General features: G+C 41.7%; 3 protein-coding genes across 7 annotated transcripts; all 3 read right to left on the bottom strand.

The window, feature by feature from the left end:
* Positions 1-131: 131 nt before the first annotated feature.
* LOC311011186 (tensin-4-like) lies at positions 132-8,655 on the bottom strand. Its single transcript, XM_084005985.1, has 13 exons — positions 8,544-8,655; positions 6,938-7,209; positions 5,600-5,903; positions 4,979-5,313; positions 4,796-4,891; positions 4,498-4,629; positions 3,711-3,803; positions 3,146-3,223; positions 2,955-3,017; positions 1,894-2,065; positions 1,700-1,768; positions 1,238-1,267; positions 132-936 (listed from the first exon to the last, which is right to left on the bottom strand). Exons 2-13 carry the CDS (start codon positions 7,179-7,181, stop codon positions 804-806), a joined length of 1,749 nt encoding a protein of 582 aa, XP_083862111.1. The 5' UTR covers positions 7,182-7,209; positions 8,544-8,655; the 3' UTR covers positions 132-803.
* Positions 8,656-9,985: 1,330 nt separating this feature from the next.
* On the bottom strand, positions 9,986-12,713 carry ccr7 (chemokine (C-C motif) receptor 7). The gene is made up of 3 exons (XM_084006727.1): positions 12,586-12,713; positions 11,555-11,604; positions 9,986-11,251 (listed from the first exon to the last, which is right to left on the bottom strand). Exons 1-3 carry the CDS (start codon positions 12,596-12,598, stop codon positions 10,151-10,153), a joined length of 1,164 nt encoding a protein of 387 aa, XP_083862853.1. The 5' UTR covers positions 12,599-12,713; the 3' UTR covers positions 9,986-10,150.
* Positions 12,714-16,838: 4,125 nt separating this feature from the next.
* Positions 16,839-23,567, bottom strand: LOC311011286 (SWI/SNF-related matrix-associated actin-dependent regulator of chromatin subfamily E member 1-like). Of its 5 annotated transcripts, none has more exons than XM_084006140.1 (11): positions 23,365-23,559; positions 22,551-22,601; positions 22,178-22,221; positions 21,740-21,844; positions 20,790-20,870; positions 20,350-20,481; positions 19,953-20,124; positions 18,057-18,229; positions 17,850-17,951; positions 17,159-17,393; positions 16,839-17,059 (listed from the first exon to the last, which is right to left on the bottom strand). In XM_084006140.1, exons 2-11 carry the CDS (start codon positions 22,555-22,557, stop codon positions 16,854-16,856), a joined length of 1,257 nt encoding a protein of 418 aa, XP_083862266.1. In that variant the 5' UTR covers positions 22,558-22,601; positions 23,365-23,559; the 3' UTR covers positions 16,839-16,853. The 5 variants fall into 5 exon arrangements, with proteins under 5 accessions (XP_083862266.1, XP_083862264.1, XP_083862265.1 ...); XM_084006138.1 differs by having other exon boundaries at positions 17,159-17,408; positions 23,365-23,554; XM_084006139.1 differs by having other exon boundaries at positions 17,159-17,408; positions 21,746-21,844; positions 23,365-23,551.
* Between the last annotated feature and the right edge of the window lie 1,058 nt (positions 23,568-24,625).

Genomic DNA, 24,625 nt, shown 5'->3' on the forward strand with positions numbered 1-24,625 from the left:
TGTGTACAGACAGGCCTTGATGATGATGAAGGAAACGATAAAGCTCAATTTTTCACAATGAAGTTTCTCTTTCAAAGACAGACATTTATAGGGGTTATAAGTTCAATATGTTTATTTCTCATCGTAACAATTTGAAAAATAGAATATACAGAGAAGAAATTGTTTACAGTGCTTAAAATAAATACTTTCTGAACTTTACAACAAGGGTATATGCAATGTTTCTGCTTTGAAATGAAAGGACATGACAATATGTCCGTTGCTTTTCTTCTAGTCTGTTAACAGAATGTTCAAAATCTCTCATCAACATATTTAATCGCAATAATCACATTGCTATAATAAATCGGCTAGTGCGCATTCACACCTCAGTTTATACAAATCAACCCGTTTACCGTGCCCAAACTCTATGGACAGTGTTTTTAAGTGAGCTGCATGAATTAAGAATTACAAAAAATATTGTTCACTTAGTTTTAACATTTTTACAAACTGGTTGGACGTCATTTTAACAGTAGCAGTGTGCCATGTACTAACTTTCAGTCTTGTATATCTTCATATATGCCATAGTGACACCTTTCTTTTCAATATGACTTTAATCATGTCACCATGGTATGAGTCTGGGTCGTCCGATTCAGTCAGATTCTGCTGCTATTGCAATCTGCCAGATACAGTATTTTGTGCAGTTTAGCACAGCAGCAGACACTTATGATGACCACCATATTGGACAGGTTACTTGAGAAAATTCCCATGTAAAACAGGCAGTGCCTGGAGATCGATTGCTGTATCAGGTTCTCTCAGTCCTTGTGTGTCTACGGCTGCGTTATGGCAGCGTTAATGACCCCGATGACCTTGTTGTATGGCTGCAAGGGTTCATGTTCTGCAAAGATGTGGCATACATTCTCCATACCAGCCTCCACGCCTTTTGCGACAAAGCCAAACATCCTGTTGGGACAAAAAAAATTGACATTATTGAAATTCAAGAGGCAACTATAGTGAGACATTTAGAAAATGTTCAGACCATAAATGGAAAGAGCAAGTATATATATATATATGGTAACCCGCAAAGGACTTAAATTCATACTTTTCGATAACAGCTACCAATAGCTACCAGGGAAAGCAAAAGAAAAACGGTTAAATATAAGTATAAGTATAAATAGCATAAGTATAAATAGATATGTATTGGAGGTGAGCCTGTAAACCTCAATGAATCTTCACAAATGCAATACGTAAAATTTAAAGTTACCTTGCACCAAAATTGGAACCTCTCATCCACCTGTAATAGTAAAAAAAAAAGAAAGTTTACATTTAAAAGATGTTCACACAAAAAATGTGGGTTTTCGTTGAGAAATGTCTAATATTGTATTCATCATAGCAGGAAAAATGACTTCTATCCTCCATTAAGATGTGCCAGCTCCAATCCTCTGGCAATATGCATACTGGCTCGTTATTAAGGCTTACTGGGATGACAAAATTAAATTAAGCCATCATTAATATGATAAGTTGCATGTGTGTTTTTATTTGGTGAAAAAAACTATCCTATGTATAGGCTACTGTACACATCATAAAAATCTGTACTGATAAGGTAATTTATCAGCTCTTTACATACAGCTACTAATGAAAGAGCATGTAACCATAGTGAATGACACATAAGTGTGTATCATTCTCAAAAGGCCTTTGACTTCATCACTTGTTACTGTAAACTCACAGTCGATTGTCTGGATCTTCACCGCTGTAGCTGAGCAGGTGAGCAGGGTAATGGCGTCTGAAGAAAAGCCTGTGAAGAAAAGATGATGGCTGTTAGAAAATCAACAGAATGTTGCACATAAACCACCACGGTTTTGTGGTGTACTGTTAGTAAAAAATCTCAGCAGCATCGCAACAGAAACTGTGTTTTCTTACTTCCTGTTGATGTCTGTCAGTGTGACACCCTTCAGAGACGCCTTCAGGTTCACTATGGTTGGTGTGAACGAACCCGGGGCCTTCTCGAATGTAGAAGACACGGCCTTCTGCACCGCACAGGGGCCCGTCAGCATCTCGGTGGGTACTGCATTCAGGTAGACGAAATTGCAAGCTGTGGAAAAAAATGCAAACATTTTGATTACGAATAGAGGTTGAACGCACGCACACGTCATTAAGCACATACAGCAGTACATTTAGTTCAATTAAACTCCCTCCTTTGGCCCAAATGTAGGTACATAGAATATTTATTGCTGTCTTTGTACCAGTCTGATCTTATTCACAGCCAATGTTTAAACTAATAGGAGGTAAAAACAGAACAGGTGTAATAGATACCACTGAGTCTGGGTAAGCCACGCCACATATTACCCTAGTCCTGGCACACCTTCAGTAATTAAGCTTATTAGTCACACCTGTGTGTGCTTTTCCTGCCATGATCATTCAGATGATGGGGGTCAGTAGCTATTGAGGTTTTTGTCGAGACTCGCCCACAAAGCCAGCAAGATGGGGTGAAACAACGGTGTGTAGCTATTTGTCATTGATGGTTTTCTGATAAGTTGTAAAGACAGACTGTGAAGCTGGCCTTCAACACGAGCTAATTAGCTAACGTTAGCTGTTAGCTAATTAGCTAACGTTAGCTAACGTTACCTCAATTAGCAAGCTGTTTGGGACAAGCCAACATTTGGGGTTAGCATTCCTATATAGCTGCAAAACGAGGTTTGTGACTACAGAGGAAGAAATGGTGAGTTGATATAATTTAATGCTGTTCAACCCACACGTACTTAAATGTAAAGCATTGTTCATTCTCCTGTTACTTTTTTATCTCTCTGACATTAGCCATTCTTGACCTTTTTCTTTTATTTTTTTCTGCTGCTGCTAATTTAAGTCAATTTATTTAACCTTCTTGTCTTGCTCTTATTTACATGGCCCCTTTTTAGAAGCATAACTTGTGGATAAGTGTGAGTAAAATGAAGTTGAGTTCATATTATTTGTTATTTTCCCACCTGTTTTACTCTTGTCCTCTGATGCTGCTTTGTCATTTGCACTCTCTTCGGCTACACCCAGAGCTGTGAAGGCAAAGATATTAGGTGTTAATTTTCTACACACACACACACACACACACACACACACACACACACACACACACACACACACACACACACACACACACACATGTCTTGCAATAATGGCCTACCTTTGGAGTGGAGCAGCAATTTGCAGGGTAAAGCGTAAGAAGAAATCGTGTGCTGGTAGACCAGGGCAGAGAGACTTCCTGAAAACACAATAAAAAGCATTGTTAATGGAGTATAGTGTTTTCTGTAGGTTATTTTCTTGACGGGAAAAGTAATTTAGCTTTCTACATTGATCTTACAACTATAGCCCATTCCAGGTTCAATCAAGTTTTTTTAGTTTTTTTTAAAGTGGATATTTTTTTCACGCTATAAACACTTTGATGGAAGAATTGAAATTAAAATCTGATTCAGAGAGCTGTTTGTAGTATTCCCAGAGCCCTCACAGTGGAATCGGATAAGAAGGGAAGGGAGTGCAATGATACACTCCCTGTAGGTGTTGGAACACACCCTATGAACTCATGCCAAATAAACAACTAGATCCACCCGCAGGAGGCCAGACATGGCTGACTCATATCTGGTGTGGCAGTCATCAGCCACATCAGAACGTGCACTCCGTCTGTGTAGGCAAGTGCATTTTGAGTTGATTATTTTTATGATACCGTGGTCTTGTTGTTGACCTTTACTTACCAAAGTACGGTTCTTGAGAAGAGCCTTTAATGCGTACGCCCTTGGCTGATGATTCAATAAGGAAGTGTCTGACCTGATCTGAACTGCTCTCCCCTGTTAGATGAAAGGACACATTTCAGAAAAACACATTTGTGAGAATATTTAGCAACATCCTTTTAACAAGCATAATTGCGTTCTCCAGTTATCCTCGATGGAGGGATGATTCAGTAATTTAGCATTGTAACAGACAATGACGTTCATTTTTTTCATATTTCAAGGATGAAGTAACAAAAATTAGTTTTTCGAAGGTCACCGTGACCTCACAAAGCACATTTATGACCATAATTCTCAAATTCATATGCTTATTATGACAATTGACCACTTATGTCTAATGGGATGAAATGATTAAGTGATGACATTTTGGACATGTATTGATGTAAGCTGTAACAAGACTGGTTGGCAGAGCCAATACAATCGTGAATTGGTGATATTATGCAACTCTTTGATAGCTCTTGTTTTCTTTTGTTTTATCCAGCGTATACTGTGGATGGGAAAACATAACAGCACTGTCTCCTGCCTCGCCACAGATGTCTGGATGTCATCAGACAACAGCACAGCTGGGTAAGTGATTGCTTGTGAATTCCAGGTCTCTGGTACAAACAATGTGCATGTTGTTTGCCTGCGATTGTGGTAGTAGTGGCATTCATGACCTTCTCTTTGCTGTAGCTGACAAAACACTTCTGTCTTTTATAATGGCACGTCATTCAGAAGGAGTCATAAGGGCAAGCCGCTGCACCGACAAGCTTACCTAGGTAGGGAGTAGTATTGAAGTTGCCGGCCGTTTTGTCCACCTTCATAGCCAGACCGAAGTTGCCCCTGTAGGAGGTGCTGTCTCTCACCACAAATGCTCCTGATTCCTTGTCCCTTACCAGGGCTTCAGCTGGAATGAATGAAACATCACAGAAAATGCCATAAGACAATTGCAAATGTGTGTGTAGTACTGTATCTGTACACCAGAGGAATGCCCCAGCCCTGAAGGAGAAAAAACAATGGCTCCTGCTCGATGAAATAACTTCAGAGCTGGAGTAATGTGTTGAGAGTCTCACCTTCTGCTCTGTTGATATGCGGCCGGAACCAAAACTTTGAAGTGTCCATGACAAACTTCATTGAGGGCTGGCTGCCATTAAAATGGGCTTGAAAACCTAAATAACCAAATATGACAGTTGGGTCAGACATGGTTTAAAATATAGTTGGCAGTAAAATGGACATCTGTGAGATGTGTGACTCACTGTGTGGAGAAACTGGCTTTGGGTTGGACACATTAAGGATGGTGTGTATCAGGTCAACTTCTGGTCCAGGAGGCGGGATGTGCAGATCCGGCTGTGGTGCACCATTGATTAGCAGTACAGGAATATCGTTCAAAGACCGAGAGAGTGAAGCAGGACTGCTCTGTGCTCCTTTCCAGTGAGGCTCCTGTAGCTGTCCTCGCCTTAACAGGGGGGGCTTGTCTGGGCTGTGGCTGTTAACATATGGTGTCATTGTAGACCCATCGCTGAAGGAGTCGGATGTGCAAGAAGAGATGGACTCTGGAGAGTCGGCCTCTTCACTGGCCAGGGACAGATTGCTATGGAGGGAGGATATAATTGAAAATGAACAGATGTATATGCTTTATTGGTAAACTTTCACGTCGCAGAAAAGAAGAAATGTTTCTCCTGGTCATTATTGACGGCACCACATTGTTCCTGGGAATATGGTTACAATTTGTGGTTCCCATCGGTCCACTAAGTCTGCTCGTGAACTGACTGTGATGAGCTTCTTAATACAGTACAGCTAAGGATTCGCAGCATGTTTACAAGTCACTGCATGTGAAAATATTCATATTTTAGATTGGCTTCGTTCGTGACTTTTACCTGCCAAGGATGTAGCTGGTGTCTGAGCATGTTGACATGGAGAGGAGTGACACGACACTGTTTCTGTTCGAGGGTGATAACCGCAGGGATCCTTGGGAAAAGCTTGCATCGTGCCTTCGCCGGGGGGCGCTTCCACATGGCAGTGGAGGCAGGGAGGATGAAGGGGAGCTGGAGAACACTAGTGTGCCATGAGGACTGCAGCTGGCACTCTTGTATGCAGGGATGGGTATACTGGGTGACAAGGAGCAGGGAGGGCATCCTCTTGGGACCAACACGCAGTGGGTCTCATCTTCATCTGAGTCGTCTAAAAACGGAGAGGGAAGTGTTACATAAAACACTGAAAATGGATAATGTGGAAAAAGGCTGTGTGTTCCAGATTTCTGATGTCATGCTTTGGTTTTCTGTTCGCATAAAGGGCTTGGCCTCCTTAAACACATAGCTGCACAGTCTCCTGATAAAGACTTCTCATATTTCTCATGCAGGTACTTGCTTGCACAGCTCAGGTTGTTCCTTCCAAACTGAATGCTTTGAATTTTGTATTTCTGCTGTTGCGATAATAGCAAATCAGCCAGAGGTGTCCCAACTTGTTCTTGTGCACTTGAGGATCTGTCTGCCTCACTGTGTTCATGGGTGACTTTATGCCCTCAGGAAAATAATGTAGCCTGTGGTCAATGTGTGACTGCTGGAAACCCAAGTTACATAATAACTAATGTTGAAACAGAAATAGCTAAATGAGTCTAAAGGCAGGTACTGAGGTGAGTGTTGTTTCAAGGGGAAATACCATATTTTACAATTATAGGAAATGAGCGCTCAACAACGTGCGTTCATTTTCTTTTACTGTTGTAACGGATTAAATGAACCTTCCTTTTGCATGAGTTATCATCAGTGTTGCTTGATCCTCCATCAACATACCACCAAACACCTTTTCAAGAAAATATGATCAACAGGAAATCCATTGATATGCTTTGTTGACACTTGTACACACTGACAGTGAAAGCAGGCGTGACTGCCGCACCACCCTCAGTCTACTTAGTGTGCATCTCTGCGTCTGTAGATCAGCATGTGCAGGGTGTGGCATTAATGTGGGCAGTAATCCCAGAACAGCTAAAGTGGTGAAATTACCCCATGATTAAAAAATATATATATATAAGTATCAAAATGGGAGGGTACATTTCCAAAGTACCAGGCTAAGTGTACTTTTTGTTCTAAGGGTGGCTGTGGTTTTACTGTGCTCTGCATCACACCTCTGTAGGTTGGAGGCTGTCATGTGTTGCACTTTGTTGACGTGTTGTGTAGCAATATGTAGCAATAAAGGTTTGAATAGTGTAGAAACTGTACCTGCAGGCCGACTGATGCTCAAGGGACTTTTGTTGACCTCAATGGGTTCAAACGTCGGATCCATTTCCAGGATGAGCCGGTTGAGATTATCCAGGGAGATGTCGAGATCACAGTCACCATGGTTACTGCTGGGCTCCATGAGACTGGGAGGTTTGACTGTCTCCTGCACCCCCGAGTCCAGGCGGATGGTTTGACCCACTCTCAGAACGTGATTAGGTATCATCTGGGACATAGATGTAGGCATCCCGTTAGGTACGCTTAGTCTTCTGGGACTACAAAAGATACAATAGAGAGAGATCAGTTACAGATACTGATATTCATAGACAATAAGGTGCATGTAGGCCACTGTTGCATGCACTGCACATGAACACCTATCAAGTTTTTCATTCTTGCCTTCTGGGATGAAAGCAACATCTTGCCAACATTTGCACTGCAATTGCATTTCATTTGCCAGATTTTAAAGATGTTCTTCAATAGATTCATACATTCGACTTTAAAGTGAAAATCCACCTTTTTATGTTGTTGTCAAATCAGTGTTGATGGTAATTGTATTCAAATGAATCGGTTCCTCAGTGACTGCTATATTGACCGAGAAAGCCGGGTTCTCCTGCTTGCGGAGCAGCTATTCATGTACAAGGATGCATTTCGTGTGAGCTTCTGATGCCAGAGGGTGCCCAACATTCATATGTTCTCGCACAGCTTATGATCAGCTGGCACCTTGGCCTCTTACTGCTGCATTTCTTCATTTGTGTCTCAAATTAATACAGCTATATTCCCGAGGAAGACACTAGAAATCCAAGCTGAAATAATAAATAGTTATTCCTCTCATCCAACTATGTCGCATCAAATGGCAGCGCTGGTGGCAGGAACGGATTTTTGAACTGAGAACTGGTCAATATTGCTCACATGGATGAGTTTATTGACGCAATGGACTACATCACCATCCACCACTGAGTCGATACATGTAGCCCAAGGCTCCCTTAATTTCTCAATCCACCCGTGAAACAACTCGGATGAATAATGACACAAGCTGAGTAAATGGCTTACCGGTACTTCAATGCTGATATCGACATGAATAGAAGAAAAGGGTGTGTCATGAGCGGGATGATCAGATCATACTGTGTCTACTTCATGTTTCAGACTAGGAGTGGTGCTCAGTGAGTCACCCAGGTGACTGGCGGTTGCCGTGACTACACGTGTTTTCCTACAACAGCCAAAACACTTTTTAGTCTACAGATTTTCTTTAGTCGGATCATTTAATAAAACTTTTGATAAGCACCCAATCAGTTTCACTAAGTCTTGCATCGGTCAATAACATAGTGCGCCATGAAATACAATTGTCATGAACTGTGATTCAACTTTTTTCATTCTAAAAAATGAGAGCTTACATGTGGAGCGTGCCGAGATCTGCTATTATTATAAAAGTAATTGGAATGATAATAATACTAATAATATAGACTGCTTAAAGACTACATTAACAATGGGAAGGGAGCAGTCCAATAAAAGTACTGTGATATTTGTTGAAAGGTGCTGATACATTGATTGATCATCTATTTACTACAACTGATCATATATCTTAAATTGAGGCAAAGTAAGATCATCTTACCTTAATTTCTTCTGATCAAGATTCTGTAGCCGTAAAGTTGTTTTATCCCCGGACTGTGCACTGTTTTCGATGACATTCAGTGTGCTGCATGCTTTTATTAATGAAATCCCAACCCTCTTCCCTGAAAGCCTATCAGTAGTGAGGATTACTAATCCCTGCTGCTCCGAAATGATGATGTCATTTCAGCAGTGTGAAGTTTATGGCTGGAGGGGTGTTTTTTTCCACAGGGCTGAGTTTAACTGTTTAACCACTTCAACTCAACCGGTTCATCTTAAGCATGCTGACATATTACCCTGGCCCAACAGTTGTGAAGAGTGTTTGCAGAGAATACAGTGTGTTGTAGGAATCATTAAAAAAACAGGATCTTAGCTCTGTTGATCCCGTGTGTTATCATCAGTCTACTCGGGGTGTTTTTTGCCTCTCTTATCCTATAGTGATCTCTGTATTAATGATGACATTCTGTTCTGTAAAAGACTGTACGAAGCTACATTTTCAATCATTTTGTTGGAAGAAAACATAAATCATTATTTTCTTTTTGTTGGAGCAAATTAATCAGCAAATTCAGCCAGCAAACCCAGCACCAGGGGTCACATCCCGGACTGCCCCGACTCCCTGCCAAATCGGCAAACTTTCTGTTGCTGCCGTTCCACAGGTTAGAACCCGCTTTACCGCTGGCAAACAACCCATGGTTTAAGCTGTCTGAATTCAAGTTGCTCCAGCGGCTAACTGAAGGCCCCGTCTCCCTGCCCACCTCTCTCCTCCCGGGGAAGTCGTCTACTGGCGGTGCAGAGGATGAAATCAAAACGCAACTCGTATTTTCATTTTTGTAACTTTACATTTAATCCAGTAAACGGTCAAAGTGTACACAAGCAATACAGCCCCCATTTAGTAGCACGGTAAACACACATGAACATTATAAGATAGCAGTGTTACTTTGACCGGCTGTCAGTTCTTCCCCTGCTGTTAGATAATTGGCTAGTAACTGATGAATTTACATTCAGATTGTATGGAACCAGTGGAAGAGGTGAAATGCTACTCCCTATCTGTTAGGAGTATGTAGCCAGTTATTACACATTACAGCTTTAAGCCTTTATTTTATGCAACAAAACATTGAGTTTCATTTTTTCCTATACTTTATCAAAGTTCCTGAGTGTAAATGTAATGTTTGTCTTCAATCCATATTAATTCTGTCAACACAGCCCTTTAAAGTCTTTTATCCGTGAATATAATCTTATTTTGGATATAAGTCTTATATTGGATCTTCCAATATTGCAAATTAGCTCAGAATATAAAAAAAGAGAGTTTGTTCAGTTTGTTTTAATATACATGATTTGGTGCTAATCAAATAGTTGAGTAACAGTTTTTCATTAACATTGCATATTTTTTTCATAGCATCTACAGTTTAAAGTTTTACAAGAAATTCAGTCTTATTTCATGTTGACTCATGAGAATAAATGCAAACAAAGAGAAAAACACACAAAAAAAACAAATTATCTACATGTACTACATTCTGTGTTTCAGTACTTCAATACTTTTATCCTATTGTCCAACAGTCCACTGTGTGGTCTGCAGGTGTGAATAGGAAATTGTTTGTACTGAAACACCTTTTAAGGGTAGAATGTGGTGGTGGTCTCTGTGTCGGTGGCCGCTGAGCTCCTCCTCCTGCCACAGGTATACCTGAAGAACCTTTCCTGGCTCATGCAACCCAGCTCCTTCAGTAGCTTCAGGAGGTCATTACGAAACTTCACACCGATGAAGGCATAGACAAATGGGTTCAGGCAGCACCTCAGGAAGGCCACACACTGGGTGACATCTGTGGCATAGAGAAGTCTGTTCTCGAAGTTGCAGTGTATGGTTCCTCCTTGTGCTGTGACAACCGTGTTCACAAACAAGACCAGGTTATAAGGCATTTGGCAGACCAGGAAGACGGCTACCACCGCCAGAATCACCTTTATGGCCTTATTGCGTTCAAAGCTACGAGCCTGGCAAAGGGTCTGGATAATGCTGCTGTAACAGATACCCATGACCAGGAGTGGGAGGACAAAAGCCAAAACGATCTGGCTCGCCTGGATGTTGACTCGGAGCTTGTCAGCATTGCTGGAGTATGGTGTGCAGGTGTGGTTATTGATTGTGGTGTATTTCATTTCCGGTATGGAGAAGATCAGTGCCATTACCCAGATGGCAGCTGATGACACCTTGCCGAGAAACACTGCTTGGGAGCGGTAGCGGTGAGCGGAGACGGCCTTGGCGATGACAAAGTAGCGTTCCACACTGATGAAAGAGAGAATGAACATGCTGGCGTAGAAGCTGACCTTGTAAATGGTATGCATAGCTTTGCAAAGCAGCAGGCCCAGCACCCACTCTGTCATGGCGTTGGCTGCCCAAAAGGGGAGCGACAGAGAAAAAAGCAGGTCCGCAAAGGACAGGTTGAGCAGGTACACATCCGTCATGGTCTTGAGACGCTTGAAGTAGAAGAAGGTAAGGATGACCAGGAGGTTCCCTGCCAGCCCCAGGAAGCAGATGATGGAGTAGAAGGTAGGTATGAACCAGAGGCGGAACTGGCGGTTGGATTCTTTCACACAGGGCTCAGGGAAGTCTTCATAATCTATACTGGAGCTGATATTATAGTCCAGGTAGTTAATGAAGGAGTAATTACTGTCATGGTAGATAATAATGGTTCGATTTGAGTCATGTTGAGACGTGCAACACTGGAATCAAAGACAGAGTAACTGATCAGATACAAGCAAGTAACATGGAAACCTTTTGCATGTGTAAATCAGAAAAAATAAGCTACCTGCTTTAACATCATCCACCTCTTTCGGTCTTTGGTACACCTTTTGAAACCACTTCCTTAGAGGAAATGGTGCTCGTCAGGGGATGGTTGTGGTTACTTACATTCTGTCTGCTCTGTTCACCTCTAAGTGTATACAAATTGCTATAAATGTGTCAACATCTAGTTATCTTTCATGTTCACTGTAGTAAGAGGTGCTGAGCATGTGTTTTATCCTTACCTTAAAATTCATTAAACATATCAGCACAGCTGTCAGGCAGTTTGGGAGATCTGAAAAAGAAATGAGTGATTTTTTTTAGAAGACCAATCGCTGTAATCGTAAAGCATAGCACCATGTAGATGATCATCATGTGTAATGTTGAAGAGTAGAATCATCAGTTAAAGGGGTACTCTAATCCCAGCTTTACAAAAGGGATAAAACTGAAGCAACAAAAGGCCAAAAATATCCTGAATTCCACTCCATAGACTTTCTGTTATACATGGGTAGTTTCCGACCCCAGACTTCAATTAATTTTCTCCGACTTCACAAAGCTAAATGAGTATTCCTTATCACTAGTAACATGACCTTTATGTGAAAAGTGGTTGTGAAACTTTAAATGCTAGCCTTGACATGCTGGTTGATGAACCATGCTTATTGTTAGAAGTTCGTCTTCCGGTGGTACTGTGGTTTTCGTCAGTAGCTTAGTTCCATATTTTTATAAAAGCTGCATTAAAAACAGTGTCCAGTTATTGACAAGGTTATTTAAAATGTGATTTATAACCCTTCAATACATACCGCACCATCAGTCAGATAACTTGCCTTGATATTGATCAATTGATTTGTGGTTTCACAGGTTAAATGTCACAAATTGCTGTTTGGCAACTGAGATAAGATAAGACTGAGATATTTAAAGTAATTGTTTATTTCAACTACGTTAATCAGCAAATATTACTGTTTGTCAGTGACAGTGGCGGGCAGATTTGGGCTATACGAAAATAATGTTTGCTCATAAACGACTACAGATGTACAATTCTAATTAACACATACTGAACGTGACGTTAAACCTTGCAAAACATGTCTGTATCTCACTTTCAGTCACTCTACTCTTTAAACAAACAACTGAGGCTGAACAAGTGGTAGACAAACTTGCTACTAATTATCTAACTAATATTTTTAAATACTGTATGATCATTTTGCTGGCTATTTTTACATGTATTCATTAATCACAGTACATAAAACATCCTTTTAATGATCTTAGTTAAGGTACTCACCGCTGACAGTCATGTTGACTGAGTGTAGAATGCTGCACTTAAAGCTCAAAGGTGTTTTACACAGATGAGTTGAATGTGCCTGCTTGTTGGTGAATTCCCTTTTGACAAAATGAAAACAACCGACTCTGTGAAAGGTTTTTCTCCCCAGCCCTCACTTCTCATGTGAGGAAACCACAGACTCCTACTAAAATGTGAACCAATTTTTTCCCCCAGCTACTGGTACTTCTGTGTACTGTTTATTTAAATATGTATGAGATCATTATCAGCTGTAATAGTATTTATCATTATATTAATATAGTTTTAATCTCAGTTTGAGGTGTTTGACAGTTATAAATATGCTACATTGTGAAACGCTAATATATCACAACAATTAGGTAAAATCCATTTTTAAGTACTAAGAAAAGTATGGACAGCTCTTTTTTTTTTAATTTTTTTAAGTTTGTGAAGTTTGGTGGGTTTGAGTTCAGTTATTCAACATGATTAGCATCAACTCATGTTTCCATGAAAGACACTACCTGAGAAGGGGCTGAGGATTAGTTTACCTTGTACATTTCTCTGCCATGGGACTAATAAAGGATCATCTTATTTTCCACCATGTTATTGTTATATCACACATATGTTTTAGCATATGCGTTACTTATTGCCTGATCTGTATTTGTATACACTCGCACTCATACAGGACACACAAATGGAAAAAAATGTCCCTTTTTGTCATTCGACAGGACTGGGCCTCTCTCCACCAGCTGTGACAATGACGCTGCGGTCACCTTGGAGTCTGTGTGGCTAAATGTGGTCTTGAGACAACTAATGTGGTGGGAAATACCAAAGAGGTTTTGAATACATTGACAGGTGTTTATATTTCTGTCTGTCAGTGGACTAATTTTGTCATGTAAGATGCAATCATGAAACTTGTGTAGAAAGTTGTGTAGTGATGGGCATAGACGTCGGAACTAGGGGTGCGGGGGGGTGCACCCTCCCATCCGCCCCCCCCATCAGCCTCCCTACCCACAGCATTAAGCTTAAAAAATTAAAATAAAGAATCTGAATTTAAACTCAATTTGTCTGCCTTACATTTATCTCATAATGCACAGATCTAGCATCTGAGCGCTCTTTCTCAGCCTTGCGCAGGTTGAAAACCTGGCTGCGCAACACTATGACGCAGGAGAGACTTACTCATTTGGCCATTATGAATGCGTATAGTGACCTTATGGATGAATGTGATGTTTCGACCCTGCTTGAAGTATTCATCAGCAGGTCAACTGAGAGAAGGTCCACTTTTGGAAAAGCCCTTAGGAGTGCAGGGAGGGGGGGGGGGGGGGCAGAAAGAGATGACTTCGGGGGGGGGGGAGATCACTTCGGGGGGGAAGAGGGGGGAGAGATGACTTCCGGGGGGGGGGAGATCACTTCGGGGGGGGAGAGAGAGAGATGACTTCGGGGGGGAAGAGGGGGGAGAGAGAGAGATGATTTCGGGGGGGGGGGAGATCACTTCGGGGGGGAAGAGGGGGGAGAGAGAGAGAGATGACTTCGGGGGGGGGGGGGGAGATAAAGGGGGCAGAGAGAGATGACTTCGGGGGGAAGAGGGGTGGGGGAGAGAGAGAGGACTCTGGGGGAGAGGGGGGGGAGATGACTTTGGGGGGGAGAGAGAGAGAGAGAGAGAGAGGACTCTGGGGGGGGGGGCAGAGGGAGATGACTTTGGGGGGAGGGGGGGGGAGAGAGAGAGAGGACTCTGGGAGGGGGGGGGAGATGACTTCGGGGGGAGGGGGAGAGAGAGAGAGAGAGAGAGAGAGGAGAGGGGGGGGGCAGAGGGAGATGACTTTGGGGGGGGAGATGACTTCGGGGGGGAGAGAGAGAGGGAGGGAGGGAGAGAGAGAGAGAGGACTCTGGGGGGAAGAGGGGGGGAGAGAGAGAGAGAGAGGACTCTGGGAGGGGGGGGGGGAGATGACTTCTTCGGGGGGGGGGGGGGGGGGGGGGGGAGTGAGAGGACTCCGGGGGGAAGAGGGGGAGAGAGAGAAAGATGACTTGGGGGGGGGGGGACAGAGAGGGGGGAGAGAGAGATGACTTCAGAGAGAGAGAGAGAGAGAGAGAGAGAGATGGACTGTACCCCTGGGCTTCTACAGTGAGGACGCAGCCTTAGTAAATCGGGCGTGAACTCTACCAAGTGAGCCATCCTAACATGTATCCTAATGTAAGCTAGTCCCAACAGACAGTTACAGATTCAAGGCTCCTAACTATCAGGTCATGTTATATGACAGACCTTATTCACTAGTCAGCTTCTAGGTCTCTTATATGTGATGGTATTAAGTCATATTTTACACAGAATGTATCCGTTTCTATCATTGTTGTTTCTGTAAAATCAGTATTAAGATTTGTTTTCCCACCAATAAAAAAAAAAAGAAAGTGAAATATGCATTATCTTATACAACTGCAATAACCAGATTTATCAGATTCATTTTTGGGGTTTCAGCGTGTTCATCTGCAGCACTTAATATTCAAACCGTTATTTTTTGAAATTTCCAACAGCATTTCTTTTTGTATTGTCTTGCAGTGTTTAGTTTTATGGAGACAGAGAGCTGGACAGCATGAGGCCGACAACACAATCTGCAAAGGTTTCTGCACACCTGTATCTGCGGTTGTGGTTTTTCTACCTACCTCTTGAGGAGGTGGTAACCGCACGGTACAAAGTGTGGCACGTTGCATTGCAGGGGACATCTTTGACACTGAAACTCTAGCACTATCATTACACCATCTTAAGAGGGACGGAAACCATATAAAACATTGCACATTAAGCTTAAACCTCCCGTCAGGTCCAAGTCTCTACTTTAAGGAACTGATTCTGAATTTTGGCACAAAAGTAATAGAAGTCTCAGGAGGATTATTCGTTCTACACTGAAAACAGGAAATCAGAAAAATTCCCTCATCTTACCCACTTCCCTTTACATATACTGTGCAAAGAGCAAATCGCTTTGTGCAAACACTGCACTCTATGCAACAATCACGTTTGATACAAGCGTCTGCATACCTGTATACACCTGTACTTTTTTCTAATCATTTATGCACAATGACTGCTTACAATAATGTAATGTTATCAAAGAATACTGTAGTATTCAGTAAACCGTTAAATGTTCTACAATGCATTTTAAATTCTGCATGTTTTTATCAAATATTTCTGGAAAAATTTGTTCAGGGTAGAAAAGTTTATTGGTATAAATATGCAAAAGGAAATTCATTGTAAGACTGCATGTTCATGACTGTTCTTCAAGCTGTTTCACAACATGAAAATCCATGTTTAAGCAAACCTCGTTACACTGTGTACACAATTACGGTACATTTAAAAGTTTTCTGCTGAAAATTGCGATATTGATCATTAACGGACATGTTCTAAGCATACTGCTTTTGATTTGATTGACAGCTAGCAAACTTGAGAACACTGGTCGAGCATTGTACAGCATTGATGGTTATGTGATATACTTATTGGATGGACTGGGACAACCAATACACAGGTATAATCCATCCATCCATCCATTTTCTACCGCTTATCCTGTATTTAGGGTCACGGGGGGGCTGGAGCCGATACAGGTATAATAAAAATGCTAATAATAAATAACAAAAATAACTACTACTGCCTACAAACTCCTGAGACAATACCGTCACTGTAATACTGATACAGAGAGTAAACAAATATTCTCCTGCCAAGGAGATGGTCACCCAGCACCACTTCACAAGTATGCCAACTTATTTTAAAAATATTGCATCATGCAAAAGTAACAATCAAAAGCAACAAGGACATTACAATACAAAGGACAAAGTTAAATATAACACTCAACGTTTGTTTCATGTGACGGCTTTGTTTCATATAGCCTCATATAGTCTTAATTTGCAACAATCAGGCGGTCTGTCAGACATAGTGCTAGAGATATGTATCAATGTGTGCTCAAGAGGGCTTGTATGGGTTCTTCCTTAATGGCGATGAGCCCTGTGGAGGAAATGTAGTGCTTCCACATGGGTGCACTTAGCAGCCATTGGCTTAAGACAGGACCATTGCTTTGTCAGCTTCACATTTTTTTTTTTGTAAATGTATTTGTACTCAACATATGCCTGTGAGCCTTGCTGTTTTCAAACATAAGTTACTAAAACATTATCTTTGCCTCAGACGTGTTAAACGTTGAGCCCATCTGAACGTTCTTCATACGCTTTGACAAATTAAAATGATACCGTGAAACATAATGTTGTCAGAGGGTGATAGGGGAGGCCAGCCAACTGTGTTGGACTCATTGGGCTGCTCTTGCCCTGCTGGACCCCTCTGATGGCTCACTAGTTGGGGCATCTTCTGTCTGAGCAGAGGTGGTCTCTGAGCCTGTGTTACTGTCGCTGGTTCCCTCCTCCATGGCTCCCTCTGGGACGCTCTCTTTGCCCTCTGACGCCCCCTCCTCACTGCCTGGATGAGCCTCAAGCTCCTCTGAGGCTTTCAGCTTTCCTGAGTCAAAGCAACAAGAAAATGACATGATGTTAAAAAAAACATGAAACCCTGTTAGAGATGGCACTAAAGCCATAAATAAAAGCCAGCGTGGCCTACCTGGTGTATCTGTGACATTTGATTCTACGTCCTCGCCTTCTTTGTTGCTACTTTCACCTTGAGGCTTGTTGCCATGTGTGGCACAGATGTGTTTTTCTTCTTCTGCTAAGACACAAGATGGGGCATCTCTTGCACCTCTGTCTCCTGCTTCCTTGTCACGTTCTGCCATTCGCTTGCGGGCTGCCTCTTCTGCTGCAGCAATCTCTGCAGAAATCTTCTCCATGTCCACTTCCACCTTCATACAGCATAGCTTTAAAGTACAGTAATGGGGGAGTTTAAGGCAGAAGAATGAAAACAATTGCTGCAATCTTGACTTAACAAAATCTACTATTGATTGAGCATGTGTGCGTGTGAAGGTTGGACACAAAGTAACAACTTACTTCATGTAAGTGAATGAGCTACATTAAGGTTTCAGTACATGCTTGAAAATACTACATCTCAGTCAGTAAAGATGCTCTGTGATGGATAAATGGCGCCACCTGTTGTGGACAGCGCATTCAACTGCATAGAGCAGCATCTCATTTCAGAACAAAAGTTATTACGGGGGCAGGTAATTGTGAACAATAACAGCTATATGATTGTCAAAACAGGAGCAGCGGGTGGCTGTAAGGCAGATGTAGACTGTCGAATAACTAGAGCTGCGTATTGTACAGGTAAACATGCAAGATGAAGCTTGCGTGCAAGTAAATACCCTTTTAAGCTCATTTGTGAATGACTCGGTGGCGTCGATGAATTTTCTTTTCTTGTCCTGGTGGCGGTCTTCAATCTGAAGCAACTCTGCCTCCAACTTTCTCTGTGACACAAGACACACACACGATTACATTATTAACCCATAAAAAGCAAAGCTGTCTGCTAAATGCCACCATTATTAGAAGATTAGAAGACCACAACTCGATACCTGGTGTACCATCAAAGACTGGACCTGGCGTTTGAGGACCTGCATGCGAGCAGTGGTAACAACCGAGCGAACATCTGGGACTACACTCTCACTGAGGATCTCGCTGATCAGACGGTGGTTGCGTTGGAAACGAGCTGCAGCTGAGTGCTTTATAGAAAACCCGTCATCGTAATCTGAAGTCACAAAAGAACGTACGAGTTGGGAAGTTAGGAAATCGTTTTTCACACAACTCACAAGTATGAGAGGCTTCGGCAAACGTGATGCAAACACTGCTGTATCAAGACAAAATATTGCTTCATAAGTATAGTAAGGTACAAACTGTTGATTATAAATATTCTTCCTTGTCTTAGATGTATACCAGTACTCCATTGGCATTTAAATACAGGATCATTCCTGGTTAACTTTTCCACACTGCAGTAATGAGGAATTAAGTCCAGGTGGACTCACAGGATTTTTCTTCAATTTGCTTTTCTTTTCCGCACAAGCTCTGTAAATGACAGTATTGAAAATGTATTTCACCAACATTGATTGCTGTGAAGTTGCACATTTAAAGAAGGGATTAACAGACAGTAAATCTAATCTAAATGTTGGATTTTAAAACCATTTTAAAACAAGGTAACTAATCAGCTGGATTTGCAAATATGTTAAACGATGCACTTTCTTAGAAATTATTTTCTCTATCTGCATATTCATTTACCAGTTGGTTCCCCTTTGTATATTTAAATTTGTAACACTGTTCAACACTATCGTATACAAGCACTCCATTTGGCTTTGTTGTGGCAAAACCTTGCTAAACCTCCTGCGTGATGCAAGAACAAGCTCTCATTACCTGAACTTGTCATTGCTGAAACTTTCCAGAGAGCAGAAATGAATCTCATCTGCTATGTTGAAAGTTTCAAGGTTTCTAGTGTACTCTTAACACCTCAACAACAGGAAACAGTACAATCAAGTAATGTATTCTGCAGGTACTGTGTGAAAAATACCAACTTTCACACAGTTTTCAAAAAACTGTACGATTCATGCAGTTTCAGGTGATTTAGCAAGATTTTAAGTAAACATGGCACTTCCTGAATACCAAACATTGTGCTGATTACATTATACCCATGACAAACTTTCAATAAATATAATTAAATGTGTGTTGCTGGTTAGTTATATTGCTGAAAATAACCACCATAAAGACTTCCCACAACAAAGCATGATAGACCATCCTTTGATTTTATGCATTTAACAGGCCTGTTAACTCTGGACATTTTTGTTGCACAACAGAAAAAGGAGAAAACGGTATAAGGCAGCAACATAAAAATGTCACTGTATTTATTAATAAAGCACAATTTCTGAGAATGTAGCCACACAGAGAGCTTAATCCTATTTAATCAATGACGTATGTCTGTTCAGAACATAACCCACTGGGATACCAACTCTGACATTTTTATGGTCTGCAGTGTTTCTAAATAGCAATTGCTTTAATCTCTAGTTTTCCTGTACATGATTATCTTCTACTGTAACCCAGCCAGACCCCAGGCAAGCGTCATTTCCTTGGGTGTAACTCAAACATCTTCTGGATTGTGTTTCGTGTGTGTGTGTGTGTGTGTGTGTGTGTGTCAGTCTTTAAAACAACAGACACAAAAGAATGTAAATTTTGCATTATGTCTCAACCAATGTCGAGCATACCTACAAAATGTAAACGGTTGTGCAAAAAAGAGTTTGTTACATTTTAAAAGCAAAAATGGCATTTCAATGGTAGCAGTAACAGGAAAAGTGGATGTAGAAACGTGGAAAGATAACAGTCTCTGGGTGTGTGCGGACAGACAACTCTTTGTGGTCGTGCTATAGTAATTACAGCTGTCGCACCGCTCTAAACCTTGGGAGACAAAGCATTTAGCTCAGTGGCCTTACCATCTGGATCCTCCGCAGGCTGAATGCTCATATAAGGCTCGCCCTTGTCCAGTCTCGACTGCCTCTGGCGGCTCTCCTCTTCCAGGGCTGCCTCGGCCCGGCTTTTTGCAGTGACGTAGGCCAGGTAAGCTGGCGAGTTGTGATAGGCCTTCATGCTCTCATTATACTCAATCTATGGGTGGAAAAGATGGCAGGAATTACGGGGAAACAGAGATGGCAAGCAGACCACAATGTGGACCCTTGTTTCTATCAACTGTGACAAGATAATGAAAGAGGTTTACGCAGGACTGTCAGAGAGTAAGTAATGATGACAGGAAGGAACCCACAACTGTTGGCGACACATCTACTAGTCACCCATTAGAAAACTCCCATAAACAACCCTTGTAAAACAACCAACCTTCTCTGCTTCGTAGTCATTCAAATAATCCTGTTTCTCCTCATCAGTGAGGTCCCTCCACATGCCACCGATTATCTTCCCAATTTCCCATAGCTTCAGATCAGGATTGGAGGCTTTTACTTGATCCCAAACCTGGTGATGAGAACCAGACATGGGTGTGGGGTTGGGTTGAGTTGGAGGGGCTATTAAGGGGTTATCTCTTTGGCAGAGAGGTCACAAACCAGAGGAGGCCGTGTGCTTTAAACTCCATCTCCAAGTTGATAAATCCCACTATGTCGTGTGGACAGTCCTAGCTAAACTAAAAAAGCTATTAGTGCCTGAAACAAAATGTACATCTTACTTACGCTGAGCTCATAGAATATCTTAAAAGCAAATCATCCCTGTCTTCCAACAGAGCACATGATGGTGCAAAAGGAAGCAATTACACACTGTGTACTTACCTTACGACTATATCTCATATATGGCATCAATGGCTTATCAGGTGGCTTGGGCGGCTTTGGGATATTTATTCCAGGGGAGTTCTGATAAATAAAGAAAAAGAGTCACCTTGAGGCACGGTTGCTATGGAGTTATCAGGCAAACATTTAAATATTCTCACTGACCTAGGCTGAGTACAGCTTATGAAACAGGTGCATGGTGATGTAACCTGACAACCTATCCAAAAATTAGATTTAGAATGAAATACAAGATGCATTATCACTTGAATTAACTTGATTTAATTAATGACAGTTTGAGGCCATACACAAGTCAGGAACCCCCACAGAGTGCAATGGAATATCTCTGACTGTGAAGGAAAAACACAAAAACCTCACTTAAGCTGAGATTTGCCCATAATGCCATTATCAGATTCAACCAACCACAGCTTGCATGCAGCGACTAAATTACTGCTCAGCAGCCAGAGTCATGCAGCGAGTCTGTAATACCATGGCAACACTGATGGCATGGGTTACTTTTCATGGTTGTCAGAAATGCAGACTTTGAAGGGCAGGTGGTATTTGAATACACACAGATGGACTCTTAGCTAGCCTGCACTGTGATGGAGACAGCAGAGGGAGTTTAGAGTGGCACGCATTTCAGATTAATTCTCAGTAACCAAATGAGTTAGGTTTCTCGTACTAACTATTCTGCAGTATCTGCTCTTTGAACACTAGCAATGTAAAAATATATCTAATCTCATTTGCTCTGAACGAAGCAAAGGTCAATCTTGTGAAAAGCTCAAATCCTATTGATACTTAGCATAGTTTTCTGCAGTGTCTTCCGTTGACTAAGCAAGCTGACTGTTCAGTGTTGTGTGAAATGTGAGTGGAAGTAAACTGTTACAGATTTGAATTTCTCCACTTTCTGCCTGGTATTTTTGGTCACCTTGTTTTCTCTATGTTAATGTCCATACCGTTACCCGACTGTTGCTGCTTTGGCTCCCTCCCAGTCTGTAATTGTTGTAGGCCAGATGGCTGTATGGGTTGTACCCCACAAACCCGGTAGTGTTGGGCATTTGCTGATGGAAAAAAATGAGACAGAAATATGAATGAGAAATGACATACATGAAGGAGGGGGGAGAACCCAAGGCAAATATTTAAGAAAACCAATGAAAGAAGCTGGGAAAATGCAAATTCAAGAAACTTGCATTCATGCGGAGGCAATAAAGAAATTATCTTGTCAGAATCAGTGATGTATCGGCACATCAGTATGTGTCATGAAGAGGGGTTGTGGTTTGAAAAATATATTTTAAAGCATGTACTAAAACCACTTACTAAAATAAAGTGTCCAAATAGCAACATCAGCTTAACTTGTGATACCAGATAATATATTTGGTGTTAGGAATTCTTACTGTTGTAGGGGCAGGGGGAGGGGGAGGGGCATAGGACGGTCTCTCTGTTGTGAAAGAAAAAGGTCCAAATGAAACATCGGCATCAGTCCAGTTAAACAGCAGATTAATTCCAATTTATCTCTAAACTAACCTTAACTATTTTCCAGTGATTTCTTCTAAACAAAAAATAAAGTATAGCACGAAATAAAACGATAACAAATTAGATTTGAATTCAATACTCTGGTCTATATTAATGCACTTTACATATTGAAGTGTTATAATTGTATCCCTTAAAATGGATTTAATGAACCTGCAGGTCTGATGTTTTTGAGTTGTTAATATCGTACAGAGACCGTCATTACACAACTAGCTAAAGCAGCCCCCAGATCCTTACTTGACATCTTGGCAGTGGGGAGTGGGTATCAGTCTATTCCAGTCATTGGCTCTGTAATAAACACATTTTAGAGCAGGATAGCGTTTGATCATGTATTTATGAAATGAATTGTGTGGACAGGGTGGTTCATACATGGCAGAAAACAAGAGATTCCGATTGTAACGCTGGCTAGAGACGACGTTAGCTTAATGTCACGATGAACGCTGACCGGCTGGATATAGTTGCATGTTAACGAAAGAAATGGTATTTAAAACAACGTTGATTTGTTTTTGGTCGTACGAAGTACCGAATTAGTTTTGGCATTTTGGTTGTATGGTAAAAGGTGAAGTGGTACTGGTAGTTAGGCCTACGCCGTTCATCGAACTGCTAGTGCTACATGTCTGCGTAATCCAATAAACGTGAAATGCAATTTAGCTAGCACGCTAACGTTAGCTTGTATTCATGCTAGCTGGTAGCTAGTGACGTACGCTAGCTACTGTAGTTTGTTGTTTCTCCTTAGCGTTGTCAGGTTAGCTCGTATGTAGCAGACGCCAACGATTAATAAAGCGTTTGTTAAAGTAAGTGCCGTTGACTGTAGTTATATTTTTTTAACAGTAGCTAGACATCCGATATTATATCGTTAGCTTGGCCCATGAGCTTGATTAACGTTAGCTGGTCTGGTTACGTAGCTTAGCTAACTACCGTTACACGAAAAGGAAAATGACATCTCTTGAGCTATTATTAGCATGCAACGTCAAGTCAAACCAGCACACAGATTGTGATGGTGACAAGCAAGCTTGTATAACGTTACTGAAGTGATGGCCAGAAAACTCACCCTAAAACCTTATGTCCCCACCACAGCAGTGGCTTTGACAGGGAAGGCTAACCCACCTAGCTCCTAGAAACAGTCCCCACAATAAACGAATGAAATGGGGTCCACTCGTAAGATTCCTGCAGAATCTTCCAGAATTGCACCCCCCACCCTCCTCTAATTGCAGCTATGCCTAGCCCCGATGCTGATGCTCTCATCGCACTCAACTGTCACTGCTGCAGCTCTCACTTGTCAATATGACAGCGAAACATCTTTCTCCTCCAGAACTGTCATTCGATTCATAGAAAAGAGAAGGTAACTTAACAGTGCAGCTGAGTTCACATGTTACCTACATTGTTAAGAAGTGAAAAGCCGCTTAAAAGCAAAATACATCAGGTCGTGCCAAGAAATGTGCCATGAAAGTGCAGATGCTCTACAGTTTGCCCCAATTTTTCCACAAGGTAATAATCCTAGGCTATATAATTATTTTGTAATATTAGACTTCACGGGCCACCAAGCTTTTGAGAAAATCAAGGTTGCCCTATTCACTGTTCCATTGTTTTGAGAACTGAAATACTTTGCATTCTTGTTCACATTGTTTGAGAGCCGCCCAGGTCAATAGTTTTAATAGTGTGTTCCCTAAAGATAACAATCAAAGCCTGTGGGATTTAGCTTACATCTCTGTCCATTCAACCTGAATAGTACTTGTTTTGGATTTGTTAATTGATTGTGTTCATTGTGACCCCGTTTCTGTCTGTTTGCACTGCACACTTTATTTCTGCTTGACCTGCATCCTGTATTATATGCATACAGACACTGTTGTGATCGCGTTTGCAGGTGTGGTGCTTCTCAGTGGCCAGAAAGCTGCACGCATTGTGAAGGGAAGCAGGTTTCCACACAAGGCATGGGCAGGACGTTGTTTAGCAATTGGACACCTGTGATGGTGTACATCTGGAGGTAGGGTTGAGGTCACATGCCTCCTGTAAGCTACTGTGCAGGTTTTACACTCGCACAGGGCCTCCCGGGCACAGCTGTAGGATTGTGGATGCCCAGAGGCAGCAGTGCCTGTGACATTTTGAATCAATCAAAAGAAAACCTGTAAAGCTGTTCTTTTAACCCCGCTTCAGACCCACTTCTTAAGCCCGTAGAGCTCCCCAAAATAGACTCAGGCAGTGGAACTAAGCAGACATGAAAGTTTACTCTGGTGGTGGATGGTGGAGGTATTTTTAGAAGCTGCTGTAGTCATATTATTATGATGTATCATTCCAGAGGCATTCCTTGGACA

This window comes from Eutrigla gurnardus (assembly GCF_963514095.1).
Source record: "Eutrigla gurnardus genome assembly, chromosome: 3".
NCBI classification, from domain to species: Eukaryota; Metazoa; Chordata; class Actinopteri; order Perciformes; family Triglidae; genus Eutrigla; species Eutrigla gurnardus.

What these genes read in the sequence shown, in the direction of transcription:
- LOC311011186 (XM_084005985.1), bottom strand. Translation starts at nt 7,181, where the DNA reads ATGCCTACATCTATGTCCCAGATGATACCTAATCACGTTCTGAGAGTG. An exon ending in GCATATCAACAGAGCAGAAG is followed by an intron (nt 4,630 to 4,795) that starts GTGAGACTCTCA and finishes CATTCATTCCAG; the next exon opens with CTGAAGCCCTGGTAAGGGAC. An exon ending in CAATACTACTCCCTACCTAG is followed by an intron (nt 3,804 to 4,497) that starts GTAAGCTTGTCG and finishes TTCATCTAACAG; the next exon opens with GGGAGAGCAGTTCAGATCAG.
- ccr7 (XM_084006727.1), bottom strand. An exon ending in TATGTTTAATGAATTTTAAG is followed by an intron (nt 11,252 to 11,554) that starts GTAAGGATAAAA and finishes CTTTGATTCCAG; the next exon opens with TGTTGCACGTCTCAACATGA.
- LOC311011286 (XM_084006138.1), bottom strand. An exon ending in GCAGCAACAGTCGGGTAACG is followed by an intron (nt 20,871 to 21,739) that starts GTATGGACATTA and finishes TTTATTTATCAG; the next exon opens with AACTCCCCTGGAATAAATAT. An exon ending in ATATGAGATATAGTCGTAAG is followed by an intron (nt 20,482 to 20,789) that starts GTAAGTACACAG and finishes TCTCATCACCAG; the next exon opens with GTTTGGGATCAAGTAAAAGC.